The sequence below is a fragment of the Orbicella faveolata genome, unplaced genomic scaffold (assembly GCF_042242905.1).
Source record: "Orbicella faveolata isolate gen_17 unplaced genomic scaffold, um_ofav_v1 contig_26, whole genome shotgun sequence".
NCBI lineage: Eukaryota > Metazoa > Cnidaria > Anthozoa > Scleractinia > Merulinidae > Orbicella > Orbicella faveolata.
Genome location: NW_028301554.1, coordinates 9002105 through 9017500, shown reverse-complemented (window position 1 = coordinate 9017500; position 15396 = coordinate 9002105). Strand labels below are relative to the sequence as shown.

At 39.6% G+C, this 15396-nt stretch overlaps 1 protein-coding gene across 1 annotated transcript in view; it reads right to left on the bottom strand.

Annotated features, from left to right (window-relative positions):
• LOC149108050 (CUB and peptidase domain-containing protein 2-like) overlaps positions 1-15186 on the bottom strand; it is a 16056-nt gene extending 870 nt beyond the window's left edge. The window contains exon 1 of the mRNA XM_089295617.1: positions 15120-15186. Within this exon, the coding sequence (XP_089151743.1) occupies positions 15120-15186 (67 nt within the window). The remainder of the gene's footprint in view (positions 1-15119) is intronic.
• Positions 15187-15396: the final 210 nt, after the last annotated feature.

The following is a 15396-nucleotide window of genomic DNA, read 5'->3' as shown; positions in this document are numbered from 1 at the left end:
GCTATATGCAGGTCAACTTAACAGTAAATACAAGGGACGATTTTTGGGAAGTTGTTCAGTGACCGTTATACACAGGGTGATCGCTATATACAGGGCCGTTATATACAGGTTTGACTGTATGTGTAAGAGTTGTTTTTGGGAAAACACATTGCACAACAGGTATGCATAGGATAACCTTAGACCATAAAACAGGAATAATGAATACTGTCTGAGTGCTTCACCTAAAACCCGTCAAAGACCCGCACCAGGCAAAGCGCTCATGCTTTGGCCACCAAATTAAAATAGAATAATTGGGATATAGCTACAGGTACTCTAGCGTAATGCGACGTCATGATGACACATTTACTTGATTTTATTGGCCGAAAACGTCTTTCGTCGATGTTCCCATCACATTTGGGAATGTAATTAAGCAGAAATTTATTAGGTTGGAATGTCTACCAACACTTTGGTTTTCTATCAGTGGCAGTTCTAGGGAATTGCTTAGGGGACAGAGCAGACGACCACCCCTCCCCCCCTCACCCAACCCCTTCCGCTCTCATTAGCGAAAACACTTCCTGCCCAAACGGCTCCAACTCACTTTAAGGACGTTCGCGCTAATTGTTTCTGCGCATCCTTACTGCGCACGCAAATTCACACGTTACGTCATGCATGAGCGCGTGCGCGCTAAGTAATAAAATGAGCAACGATAGGGCAGATGGCCATTTCTATAGCTTTTCCTGAATTTAACGATCTTGGACGTTCGGTGACCCCCATTTTTCTTTTGATGGATAATTTTTTCTACCGATTTTCTACGTTTAGCGAAAAAATGAAGAAAATCTATCGACTAGAAGTTTCAATTTTTGCAAAATGTACCATCGAATTCCGTTTTAACTCATCGTTTATCTGTGCAACGGTTTCAAATGCCTCTTGAAGAGTTAAGTTTTGTGAGAACGTTGTTAACGTTTAGAATTATTTACGCAACAGACCCACCTCTATAAAATATGACTAAGATCGTCTACCTCCGTTGACTCACCTTCGATAACTTTAACTATAAACCCCTGTAGACCATGTTGAAGTACGTGCGCCAATTTTTCAAAATCAGGGCAGTTTTCCACACGTGCGCGCTTTATCTCTGAAACGCGGTCGATGACCCCCAATTTTTTTTTTTTCTGACGCAAGTAACTCATTATCTGACCGCAGCAAAAATTTTAAAAAGATCTATCGACTGGAAACTTTTCGCGCGAACGTTTGTTGAGAAGAAAGAAGCTGGAAAACGGAAAACGACCGACTGTCATTCGGCCGAATTAATCGGGTATCAAACGCAAGCAGTAATGTTTAAGGGGCACCCTCTGTAAATTTCAACTATAGCCATTTGGACCAGAAAAAATCAAATTCCTCAAACTTTCTCAGATGAATGGTCTAGATAAGTGATTCACAAAAATATAACTTTCAGTTCAATTCGATTCGTATTTTAGCGCTGGGGCCACCATCTTGGTTTTGCCCCTCTGAGAGGGCTTTCAGCGGCCATTTTAGGGCACATTTTTAACAATTTGCCACACAAAGAAAACGGTATAAATCCGGGTAAAAACTCTTTATTCGAGACAAGCAAATGTTTCTTGTTAACTTGAGAGGCTGTTTTGGAAATTTGATCATTACCTGATTCTTTTACAGAATTTTAAATTTCTTCCCTTTCGGACTACTCATGAAGCGCCATAAAAAAGGCGACATTTAAAGGAAAATATCGCCAAAAGTACATCACTCGAGATCCCAAAACTACCCTCCACTTAAAGACCAATGTCTCACCTGTAAAAACATGCAATAAAATTTTGGGGCAGTTGAAACTGTCAAATGTTAGAAGAAGTTTAAGCTGTGCTTTTGTCAACAAAGACCGCCGTCCTAATTAGCATAATAACGTGAAAATAACGATGCACAGAGAAAATAATGATATATTCCACTCACCTCGCGACATGTCGACGACTGGATGTTCCACGATGCCTCATGTTATATTTCCTGTATGTTTCAGCCACATTTTCGGTGATTAGTGTACGAAATCACTCTCAGACATCGCCACGGTTAAGCAGAAAAGTTTAACAGTTTGCTGAGATCCTAACTGACCCAGAAGTCAGTTAGCAGCCTTTAAAATCCTCCTCTTAATCGAGGATTCTCATCAAGAACTCGTTTAAGCTCAGTTCTGTTTTGATCTGTTGTGCACCCGCCATTATTCCACAGATTGCGTCACATTTGACAAATGCAAATTCCAACGGGTTGGAGTAGGGTGGGTAGGAAGTGAAAATGTAACCGACATTAAACCCATTTTACGCATTTCTGTGACTAAACTAGTAACTGGCTTTACCAGAATGATTTGAAGATGAGCTTCTGCTTGCAGGCATTTTCTAGGTTAAACAATAGACTGCAAGGCTGATACTACGTGAAAAACGTTTCGAGACACCAACATGACAAGTACCGATAAAGTACGATCGAAACAGTGCACAGCTATTTTGCCCTTCTTGGGGCTCGTCAGCACTGTTTAGGGAAGATATGTAACGCCAGCCCAACAGCCAACGCACATAAATTGCAAAATGACCCGTTCACTATATCAAGTTCCGTATTTTGAACTCACTTGCGCCCCGAAACACGCGTTGCCACATCACGTGTTTCGGGGCGCAAGTGTCAAGATTGGTGTCTCGAAAAGCAAAAGAATAAATGTGGCTGGACAAGGCCAGCCTAAACATTTAAACATTCAACCGCATGGCCAGTACCATGCTTTAAAAACGCAGCGTATAGGTTATTTTTGCGGGGAAGGTGGGGGGTCGTGTGTTAAAAAGAAAGAAAAAAAAAAGAAAAAGAAAACGATAGACAGTATCAGGTCAAAAGATTATGATCTGTGTACCTTGATCAGCTTTATCAGTTCATCAGTGAGGCGTTATTAGGGGTTTTCAGGATACTGGATATTTGGGTAAAAAGATAATAGGATGCAAGAAATTTAGGGAAAATAATAACGGGGTAGAGCATGTTTAGATCAGATAAAACAGGACATTAAGGTTACAGTATACCTTCAGGGGTGTCTCGCGCGCAAGCGATGTAGCGCGTGCAGTTTAAGCTGTAGATACCTAAACCCCTATATCGAATTAAAGCTTAAGGAGCTGGCTATCAAACTATACCAAGAATTTTGAAAGAAAAGGAATTGTCGAATTTTTCACGACCACTAAACGCGAGCGCACGAATCACCTTTCGAAAGCTACAGGTCAAAGCGAATTTCCTTTTTCGCCAATTTAATTTTTTCCTCGGTTTCAGGGCCCAAAGCGCTCAAAAAACGTGTCTGCGTTTTGGCATATTCAATTGCAGTAAAAAGTTACAGAACATTTTCGAATAGAATTAAAAAAATGTGGAGTGATCGTACAAAAATCGCTCTCGAAGAAAAAGTATTTCGAAATTAACAATTCCCAGACACGCTTTTGTAGTTTATATGTTAAACTAGCCACTGTCCAAATTTAAGAGCAATTGAACAAATTCCCTTTGAGTTATAACTTTTTAGAATGTCTGCTTCAAGTGAAAAAATTTATTCGAGAAAACAGCGACAAGAAAAATTTTCTGCTTCGCAAACAAACTCCGCCCACAAACGCCTTCAACTGGGTTCTCAGATAACTAAGCCAATCAGTGCAGGGAAAGTTTACTACCGTTAACCTCCTGGTGAAATTTACGCGCGAATCTCTAAAAAACTCTTGTGTTTTGCAATGCGCTCAAGGAACCGAAGGCAGAGAGATAATTTTTCTGTAGCTCGGTTTTTCTTGAAGCTGGTCTGGCAAAATGGGGGAGACTAAAAAGGATACGAACGCTAGAGTGGCTGAGCAAAGGAAACAAACAAAAGAAAGCGCGGAGAGCAACTGTGTGTGGGCAACTGTGCATGGATAATATTTCAAATGGTCCCAATAAGTCCGACGATTAGTCGATATCGGACTCATCAGAAGAGTCTCTGTCAGCATCCCTGTTATTGCGGTCAAGTTCCGAAATTTTTACAGAACCTTTCTTTTCTCTTACCACGAATATTTACCCGCCTTATACGATAACTATAGCTTCACCCGCGTGGCGAACTTTCGCTTCTTCACTCATTGATGTATTTTCATTCGTTCTTCGCTGTTTTCGCTTTTTCCAACTGGTCCATGGTTTAAACGTGGTCTATGTTTACTTATAACTTAATAGAGACACGCCTAACACCAAAAATGCTGGGTAGTCAGAACAACAATGCTGATCAACTGAGTAGTCAATTCGTGACATCCATATAGGTAATTCCCGCGAAAATCGTCTCGGTTGATTGCATACGCGCCATAGGGCTGTCAATCAAGAGGTAAACTTTTACTTCCGGTGAAAACGTAAAACCGCCATTTCTCCGCCAATATTTAGCCTTTTTCCAAAATTTTTTTCAGAAATTAGAGATTATTCTTCGACCACTATTTTGACCCAAAAATCCAAATTTGAAGAAAATTGCCGACCCGAAGGTATACTGTAACCTTAATTGAGTAGGAAATCGTTGAGCTGGATTTAACAGAATACAAGATATTTAGCACAAAAGTTACAAGGATAAGGGATACATCGACACACACCCCTCCCTCCCACTATGGGGCCTCAACAATGGTCTGCTATTTAGGATAAAATAAAAGTATGTCAATTGCTATAAGCAGTTATTCTGGACTCTTAATACTTATATCACGGTGGAATAGGAAAGTTTTTTATCAGATTTTAGGGGTTTTGAGGTTAGGTAACGTAGCTCCTTGTTACTAATTTCGAAGCCCACATTTGTTTCACTGAATAAATAGATAAAGACGGAGCTGGAGAAATAAAGAGAAAATTAAATGTGTCCCGAATTCTGTACCGTTTAACCCGAAGTTCTTACATGGCAACCTTTGTGTCTGCAAAGAGATCGAGACACAACATTCCACGCTATATTTGTAAACAACTATCCTAATCTCATTGACAGCCATTAGTTTTTGACGAGAATTTTCATCTATTACATAGAATACCGATAGACTTCCAATAAAAAGCCTCTTGTTTTTTTTTGTTGTTGTTGTTGTTGTTCAGCATTATACTTGTGTCATTCGCTGCCCGAAATGCCATCAAATGCTGCAAAAGGCAACAGACTGAAAAGTAGTGCGCAAGAAGTAGTGATAAGCGGCGTTTTATTGAAACTCCTTTTTTTAAGCGGTTCCAATTTTGCCCCAGATAAGGAAATGCTCAAAAAATTACTGAAGAACAATTTACGGTACGGTTCGTGTTGACTTGTTCCTGAAAGGGAAACCCTATTTGACAAGGCCAAAATATGATATAGCGCAATCGTGGTGTTCACCCTGTCCTAGCAAATTCTACTCTTCCACTAGTCCTTGCTGAAGAAATTAAACCTTAAGGCTGGGCTCTGAAAGTGACGAAAAAGGCGACTCGTTTCAATGAAAAACAAAAAGAACTACCTTGAAGAAAAGTTTTTCTCGGGTCAGGAGACGGTCATAAAAGTAGAAGCAACTACTGTAGCACAAAAGACGAGGCGCTGAAAAGATGAGGCCAGAATTAGGCGGTTCATCTGTGATTAATGAGACCCTGCTGGTGTGCAATTTAGTGTAAATTATTAAAGCCACACCCACACAGGGGGAGGGGCAGATCTAACAGTACCAGTAAGGACATTTATATGGGTAACAACATTGCACCCCCCCCCCTCCCCTTTGCTGGGTACATACAGGAAATAGAAACAAAACACTGATTATAGTGGCAAAACATGGGTGGCAGGGAAGACAGAGCCTATCTCCCCTAGAGTAGCGGCGTCTCTAGGGGAACCTATGTTACTAAGGAGACCAGAAGAGGGGTGCCCTTCTGGGAGGACCATAGGTCAGATGGTACGATGGCACCATCCTGGAGAGATCCGGACCTATTTCTTTGGAGTAACATAGGATGGACCAGAAGAGGGGGTGCCCCTCTGGGAGGACAATAGGTCAGATGGTACGATGACACCATCCTGGAGAGATCCGGACCTATTTCCAAGGGTGGCCATAGCACTTACTGTGGGGCAAAGTGCAGCCTAGTTGCACTTCCCTGCCACCAAAAAACCTTTATTGACTAAGCAGCTATGGTTTACACACAATATAACAAATAGAACGTGGCAGTGAAGAAACCGAGAAGGTTCAGCAGGCGAAAGCCACCTTCTCATGAAAGGTAATTACAACCACATGGAGGAAAAAGATGGGAAAGGACAAAGCTACAAATATAGGGAGGGAGGGAGGGGAAAGCGGAGAACGGCCTAGCTTGAATACTAGCTCACAACTGGGACAGGGTCAGAAAACAATGGGGTTTTACTAACTGGGGATTGAGGGAGTTGGGGTATAGCACGCTGAAATCACATGAGAGCATGGTGGAAAATCACGGGGAGCTTTGTCATATGATTTCCCATATGGTAAAACTATTGGGTTGCATTGAACATTGACCTAAGGTTACTGCACAATGGCTAATAGGGGGAAGATAACCGAACTGGCGTCAACCTTAGATGACAGCTATGATGTAGATTACAGCGCTCATTAACCACAGTTTAAATGCTTAAACTTCTAATGAGTTCCTGACTCCTTGCCACGTTGAATCCTTCCTCTCGAGAATGGCTTCAAAGCTCAGAAACAGACAGGAGAAGGTCCTCCAAGAATACACAACAACCGCTGAGAATCAAGCGGCAGATATTTTTGACAAGTGTCAGTTAACTCATCCAATTGCTTATGACTCATTCAACTTGTGTGCCTTAAACGCATCTATAATGTCTTTAAAAAGCTAAGCGTCAACATTAGTGCTTCGCTTGATAGATGCGGGTATTTTAAAGCGCCCTGCATAGGGTTGAAAGCTAGTCTTGTGCAGACATGCAGCTGTGCTCCATTACAGAACTGAACGACATTAACGGCTGTGGGGTGCCTCAGGCTCATAGCGAATGGTACCTACAAAATACAAACGTGTTTCCGCCAGATTAAGAAAACGTGGAAAAAGTAGATCTTACCCAGGGTTATTAGAATCCACAAAGAAAACTGGGGCTAGTCATTAATTTTTCCGAGATAATTAGCTACTGCTGACGGTAGCATTTTTCTGAAAAAAAGGTAAAGATATTTCTTCACAGATTCTCCCAAGGTTCGCCTTTACATGCAGAAAACTAAACATATTAAAAAACATCTTTAAACTACGTGGTAAGTGGTAACATAAAAACCACTTTTGATATGTATTTAGTAACAGAATCGTGGCAACTGCGCTTTGAGCGTCCCTGGACAGCACTCCTCTGGCTTAGCCAAAATACAGTCTACATAACTTTTCCTCACAGCCAAAAACTAATGCAATGTTGAATAGGCTTGCCACTTCCAATTCATACCATAAAATGTAGCTGTAACCATCCCTTTTTCAAAAGTTAGATGAGTTGTTTCATCCTTTCGAAAACTTTGTCGGTGTCCGTTACATTTTTTCCTGTTACTTCCCAAGTAACTTAAACATTGACGTCTCTCGCAGTTGTTTTGCGCGCGCATTATGCCATCTACAGTTGAATTTCAGTATCATTTTTTTCTACGGATACGATAAAAGCTAGTTTTTCAGCTGGAAGCCGTTCACAGGTAGTGCTTAGCGATATGCTACTTTTCCGGTAATCCCGATTTTAGTACAGGCTCGTAATTTTAGTGCGAAATTTGTTTCGGCCACAATAGGATTTTTTTTTTAGGCGCACGCTCGGTAGGGTATTTAATTACGTCACTAGTTCCAACCCAAGCGCGCGCCTAGCGTTTAAACCATGCCTTACGTAATGCACAGACCGTGTGCCCACAAAAAAGAAGGCACCGTCCTTAACTGCCCTTCAGTAATTTTCTGAGCATTTTCTTTTCTGATGCAAAAATGAAACGGCTAAGAAAATGTAAGGAGTTTCAATAAAACATCGCTTATCATTACTTCCTGCGCACTATTCGTCAGTCTGTTGTCTTTTGCAAAATTTGATGGCACTTCCGGCAGCGAAAGACACAACTGTCCCGCTTTATCTGATCTAAACATGCTCTACCCCATTGATTTTTCCCCTAAGTTTCTTGCATCTTATTAATTTTTTTACCCAAATATCCAGTATCCTGAAAACCCCTAATAGGGCCTCACTGATGAACTGATAAAGCTGATCAAGATACACAGATCATAATCTTTTGACCTCATATCTGTCGTTTTTCTTTTTTTCTTTTTTTTTTTTAATACACGGACCCCACCTTCCCAACCTACCCTGCGAAAATAACCTAGAAAATGCCTGCAAGCAGAAGCTCATCTTCAAATCATTCTGGTAAAGCCAGTTACTAGTTTAGTCACAGAAATGCGTAAAATGGGTTTAATGTCGGTTACATTTTCACTTCCTACCCACCCTACTCCAGCCCGTTGGAATTTGCATTTGTCAAATGTGACGCAATCTGTGGAATAATGGCGGGTGCACAACAGATCAAAACAGAACTGAGCTTAAACGAGCTCTTGATGAAATCCTCGATTAAGAGGAGGATTTTAAAGGCTGCCAACTGACTTCTGGGTCAGTTAGGATCTCAGCAAACTGTTAAACTTTTTGTAAACGGCGGCTTATGAGACGAAAGACAAATAATATTGATAGATGCTATGAATCGAAGCGGGCTTCGGAGAGTTGAAATCTGCTTAACCGTGGCGATGTCTGAGAGTGATTTCGTACACTAATCACCAAAAATGTGGCTGAAACATACTGGAAATATAACATGAGGCATCGTGGAACATCCAGTTGTCGACTTGTCGCGAGGTAAGAGGAATATATCATTATTTTCTCTGTGCATCGTTATTTTCACGTTATTATGCTAATTAGGACGGCGGTCTTTGTTGACAAAAGCACAGCTTAAACTTCTTCTAACATTTGACAGTTTTAACTGCCCCAAAATTTTATTGCATGTTTTTACAGGTAAGACATTGCTCTTTAAGTGGAGGGTAGTTTTGGAATCTCGAGTGATTACTTTTGGCGATATTTTCCTTTAAATGTCGCCTTTTTTATGGCGCTTCATGAGTAGTCTGAAAAGGAAGAAATTTAAAATTCTGTAAAAGAATCAGGTAATGATCAAATTTCCAAAACAGCCTCTCAATGTAACAAGAAACATTTGCTTGTCTCGAATAAAGAGTTTTTACCCGGATTTATACCGTTTTCTTTGTATGGCAAATTGTTAAAAATGTGCCCTAAAATGGCCGCTGAAAGCCCTCTCAGAGGGGCAAAACCAAGATGGTGGCCCCAGCGCTAAAATACGAATCGAATTGAACTGAAAGTTATATTTTTGTGAATCACTTATCTAGACCATTCATCTGAGAAAGTTTGAGGAATTTGATTTTTTCTGGTCCAAATGGCTATAGTTGAAATTTACAGAGGGCACCTCTTAAGAACTGCACAGTGTTAAACAGCAAGCCACAATCTCTCAAAGGGTGTTGGGGTTTTCCTGTCTTCCTATTGGTTATCTTTTTTTTTTTTGATCGTGTTTTATCTTTTTGTCAGCTCGTGAGCGGGCGAAATTCAACAAATTCTGCAATCTGATTGGTTCCTGGAGCGGGCGAAATTTTCTTATCCGGACCGCCAAGGCGGACGGAATCCGTCGAGTTGATCTATTTTCGAGAACGAATTAGCGGTAATCGTCAATCTTTCGCCCTTTTTACACTTCCATAGACGATTAATCAACGCTGGTTTATCTCTATTCACCTTTAAATGGCAAGGAAAGTCACTGTAAGTAAATTCTATTGAGCTTTTTGAAGTTGTGAGAGTTCGTTTGGCCGTTTGTAGCTCGGCGCCTTAATGGTGCATAATCCTGTGTGTCTCCCTCTGTACAATTTTAAGTAAATCAAAGGAAACTATGAAGAAGTCATGGATACATTGCCTGCATACATTTACTTGATCTATGATTAGTTTATAGTTGATAATTTTTGAAATGACTTTTTAAAAGCCTTGTTGAACGCTCAAGTAGTACATGTGCAGTGTGACTAGGCAAGTAAACAAAGATCAAATTACAGGCTGCTTATACACACCGCTTAAAAATTTTAAAGTGGAATATATCAATTAACTTTGATTGGCATTGGAAAATAATTAATATTATATTAACTTGTACATGTAGTGTCAATTGACTTCTACAGTCTGTTGCACAAGGAAGCCATTAAATGAGAGTTCACCATATTCACCAGTCTCAAATTAACACCCAGTCAGAGTTATTGGTCATAACATGTATAACGTTAGCGAGTCAGCAGTGCATTTTGGGTCAAGGTAATTTGGTTGTGGTGATTCTTCAGTTAACCAGCAAGTGTTGCATTATGAAAAGGCTGTATTGCAATTATGCAGAAAGTATATATGTCACATGCTTTTAACGTTCATAATTCAAGGCAATCAGCTCAAGAATGCCAAGAATATTTTGCACAATTTAATTTTACTTCAGTGGGACACGGATATTATGAGGGATCCACTGTAATTGGCTAAGTTGTAGTGGTCTGATGTCCCTGCCTAATAATAGAAATGTATACAAGTATTTTAATTAGTTTGGCAAAGTTGAATAAATAAATAAAAGATATTACAAATATTAGTAATATGATTTTATCTAGCTGGTAAATGGGAATAGAGAGAAAAGTATTTCTGCAAATATTATAAGAATCACTACAAACAGCTTTCAGCATCCCTCCCAGAGAGGGCTACTTGAAAAAGTTTGGCTGAAATGATACTCTACCATGAAATCACCTACTACCTCTTGTACCGTGTAATATATCAAACACGAAAGACAGCGATTGACCACATTTCCAAACACCAAGAAGAGAGTTAAAAATACTACGTGTAGCGCAGTATTTTTGACAAACTTCGAGCTGTTTGGAAATGTGGTCAAACACTGTCTTGAGTGTTTGATATATCTTCTCAATCAAAACTAAAACTAAGGAGAAACGGAGAACTAAAATCGTAAAAATCTATGCTAATTAAGATCAGATATCCAAACACCGTCACGGTCACGATTTCCTTTGTTTAAACTTGATGAATTTTTAATGAGTTTGAGGAGTACAGGTACATGTAGCTTTAAGCTTGAAACCCCTTTCGCCTATCTACAGTAGACCCATTACTTCCCTTTTCGTGAATAAATTGGCAATGAATGTTTAAAATCCCTGCCTTTTTGTCATACCTCCCCCCTGACAAAAAGTGCACCTTTACCTTGAATCAACTTTAGGGAGTCCCCTTACCTTGACGTAATACAAAATGAAAAAGGGTATTACAGATTGTAATGTACACAATAAAAATAGCAATACTGTTCTTTCTTGGAAACGGAAATCACATTATTTTATTCCTATCTTGGCAATTGTTTGTGTTTATTTCACCAGCAAAGCAGAAACATTCAAAACGGTTGTTGACAGGTGCAATTTATATCTGTTTCAAGTTTTGATTCCAGTTGTTTAAATATCTCGTTTCTAGAACAAAAATAAGATTGTACGTACATCACCAGCTACTATGTCTGCTTGACATGGCTTAATGTGTTTGACATGATTGGACAGTAAATCTCTCTCGCAAAAAGTAGATCTACACAGTCTCTTGGATGCTAATTTGTCTATCCATCACTCAAATTTTAGGGCATATCGGTACTCGATCGTGGATGCTGACTTGTATAACATTTATGAAGAAATGCTCACTCTGGTCGAACTGCATAAAATACAGAAGAAATGTAGAGTGAAGAACAACAATATTAAAAGATAAAGCAATTTGAATTTTTTTGCTTGAAGTAAGCTTATTTGAAAATACAAAATTAATAAATCACGGGTTTCGAATTTGAAGATACGAGCACCGCCAGAATTTCAATGTGTACATAAAAAAATACAATACAGAAACAGGCTACCTTACGCTTACCTTGGACTCTAGAAGGAGAGAAAGCGAGTGGAAAACCATGAAATTCTCTAGCCATGCAAGAAAAAAGCTATGCATGAGCCACGACGGTCTAGTAAAGACGATCTCACTTCCTGTCTTTCACTTGTAGCAATTCTTTGACCTCGCCGACCGCGCTGTTGCGACCGATATATGACCAAAGTCATAAATACCTCTCCCAGCTTTCACCTATGTGTAAACAAAAGCCCTAGGCAACATACTACATATTTACAAAAGCGAAACACAAAAACCAAAAAGGCTGCTCTCAACTTTGGAGGTTTTGGAGAAACTGGTACCCAGGCTCTCCATGTTATCGACCAAAAGTTTACATCTGAGTGAGTGACACATTTGCATATTTTGCCCCATAACAATAGTCCTTTCTACGCTTCGCGTATCCACGTCTAGAAATGAGTCAATTACAGTCGAGTTTACCTCTCTGATCGTTGCAGTATTCGAGAGAATTTCTGTGGAATACATTTAACGAATTTCCTCGCTGTCACTCAATTTACGTTAGAAAAGTCTGATTTCGAGAGATTCGCAGCGACTGACAGACATTGTTTTTGTAGTACAACTTCAAACTTTGCTTGAAATTTTACACCGGAAAGACACTTTTGAAGAAATCAACTGTTGAACTAAATGAAACTAAGATAAAGTAGTTCGAAATAAAACTGTTCTTTAATACATATTTGTTTGTCTAGTATCTGAGTTACTCGCTCGTTCGCTAGTTAAATGTTCTTACGAATGGTTCGTAGACGGCGCGTGAGCCAATTCATTGAAAAAGTTGCGTAAACAAACCCACTTGTAAGTCAATTTACCGCAAAAAAAAAAAAAAAAAAAAAAAAGATAAACATGTTATTGTCCGGCTTAGGGTCGGTCCGTATAGTGAAAAACTGTGACCTCGGGTTTCAAAATGCCGCCCGAAGCCTGCGGCCTCGGGCAGCATAGACGGACCTCCAAGCCCGCCAATAACATATATATAGACCCGTTAAGTTATAGTATCGAATAATTTGCCGACTCTGTTGCGCTCACGCCTGTCACAAGAGAAATATTCATGATATAAAAAATACCCAACACCTTTTTGATCCTTGATGCTTAAGGAATGTTCTGGCAAAATTTCGTGACAACCTACCAACGGCTACATACCCTATTAAGGTGGCTCAAAACAGTTTTCTGTTTTTTTTTTTTTTTTTTGAGACTTTTAGAACAAAGTGCGATTTTCCAGGCTTGGAACTGTACTGTTTTGAATGGCTGTGCTATTTTTTTTAAGGTAACTCTCCACTGTACCTTTCACTGCGTTAATGTCATAAATTAAGGTTGCACTGTTCTGTTGCATAGCAGCAAACTTGAACCACTTTTTACCATCAATTGCATCTATCTTAACAACTAAGTCGGTGACCCCATATATATTTTTTTAAATCTTTTTATTACACACAAGAGAAGAAACATGGAAAATTAGAAGAAAATCTGTGGAGTAGATTTTGCTAAATTAAAAAAAAAAATGGAAATTTCAAGATTGGAAAATTTCCACTCCACAGTTTTTTACAATTTCGCGCATGCATTCCGCTTTTGCTGTTAAATAATTTTTTGCATTAAAAAGGTAGGGTCACGGGATCAGTTTTTGAAATATTAGCTTCGTGGATAAGGAATTTCTACCGCGCGTTCTACGCGCAAATCAAAATCTCGACTTTGCAAGATCGCACTTTGCGCACGCGTGAAGGCAGTCGTTAGCAGCATGAGCGGTAGAAGAAGAGTACCATAAATACCCGAAAGTGAGACTGGCCTAGTTAAAAGAACAAAGAAAACTTGAAGAATAGTATTTTTCCTACTGCTTTTTTAGATTAATAGCCGGCGCGAGCGATCGCAACATCAGCATCACAATTTTCGATTAGGTTCCACTACAGCGGTTGAAAAAAATATTTTTTCATTTGAAATCGCCTGAAAGATAGATGTTTTCGAAGATAAAAATAAGCGATATCACAAACAGCTGACTAAACTTAGCGGAAACAAAGTTTTACGAAGTAGGCCTTGCGCCGCCATGTTTTTTTTTTTTTGAGTTTTGCAAACTTTAAATCTCGCGCGCTATCTCGCGACCCCTCAGGTGATCGCGTGATGCCTCGCGCTGAAGTGCGCGTTACAGTCCAGGCTGTTCACGAAAATATTACTGCTTTGAGGCACCTTAATTCATTTAAAGAGATGGTATTCTCGCGAAAAACTATTGCAAGTTTTTATCGCCATTTGAAGAGTTGTAAACATGTCACACCTTTACTCCGATGTATGTCAACAGAATATGCCGCCAGCCAATGAAATCGTGGCACTCCTAGCGTTCACAGCGAGCGAAATGATTTTCGTTGGAATTTCAAGGCAATAATAGTATAACAGTCAAGTTCTCCTTGTTTAACTTCAGCATGCGTTTATAGAGAGGTCTTCACCGCTCGTAAGAAATAAGAAAAACCAGAGAAAAAAGCGGGGTAAGAGTACAGGTATAAATACGCACGATTCCTTGCCGCTGTTGGTCAAAGTCTTCTTCTTGTCTTCGAAAAATTTTGCTTTTGTCTTCTTCTTGGGTCCTGGCTTCGATATTTTCGCTTTCCCAGGCCTTTTCTCTTCCTTTTTTTTTTTTTTTTTTTTTAGCACGTTTCATGACCTCGATAAAGAGTGATAGGCAGCATGGAAGAACGCATTAATTCCAGAACTCAACTGCGAAATAGCATGCCAACAAAAAATGCTAATGAGGCCCTTGTAATAGGAGCTACCGGAGGAAGCCGTGTCGCGCGAAAAGTCGACGCGCTATGAGGATTATGACACCTAACTGTTTTATTAAATTCTATTAAAAAATCTTTTTTTAAATAACTCGCTCGCGTTTTAAGTTTTTACTTTCATTTCAAGGAAATGTTAGATTTTATAGAGACCTTTTTGTTTTCCTTAAAAAGAAAACTTGGACAAACGTAGCACTCTCAAGGTTATGTGTAACCTTAAGAATTAGATTATGAGCTCGAGATTTCTATCGCGTGTTAGTTTACATGGGCGCATCCCGAAACAATTGTCTCGAGTGGAATTCCAGAGCGAATATTCTCACTGTTTTTCTCAATGTACTAGTCGTTCAAAGCTGTCTGTCATTACATTTCTTTCATTTAATTTTAACTTTTTCATTCAACGACTCCTCCTCTCCCGTTATATCTGTTACAATCAACTACGACAATTAGAAAAGATGGCATATCGACACAATATTTCTGCTTACCTTGTGTTCCGCGAGCACCTTCCTTATCATTCCACAGGAGCAAGAGTAGTAAGAGGAGCGTTTTCATGGTGTAGGAGTCTTTTTTGTCGCAATGATCTGCTGCCTTTTACTTGTTAATTACCATTTCTGCAAAGAAATGATTATCAAATTAACTGGAAGAACGCCTGTCAAAGATTCTTGGGGAGTGGGAGGGCAACCGTGTCAGTTGCCACGTATGAATAAAGAAAAACTCGCCAAGAATATAAGATTTTTGCGTCCAATGGTTTTCAGAGGGGCC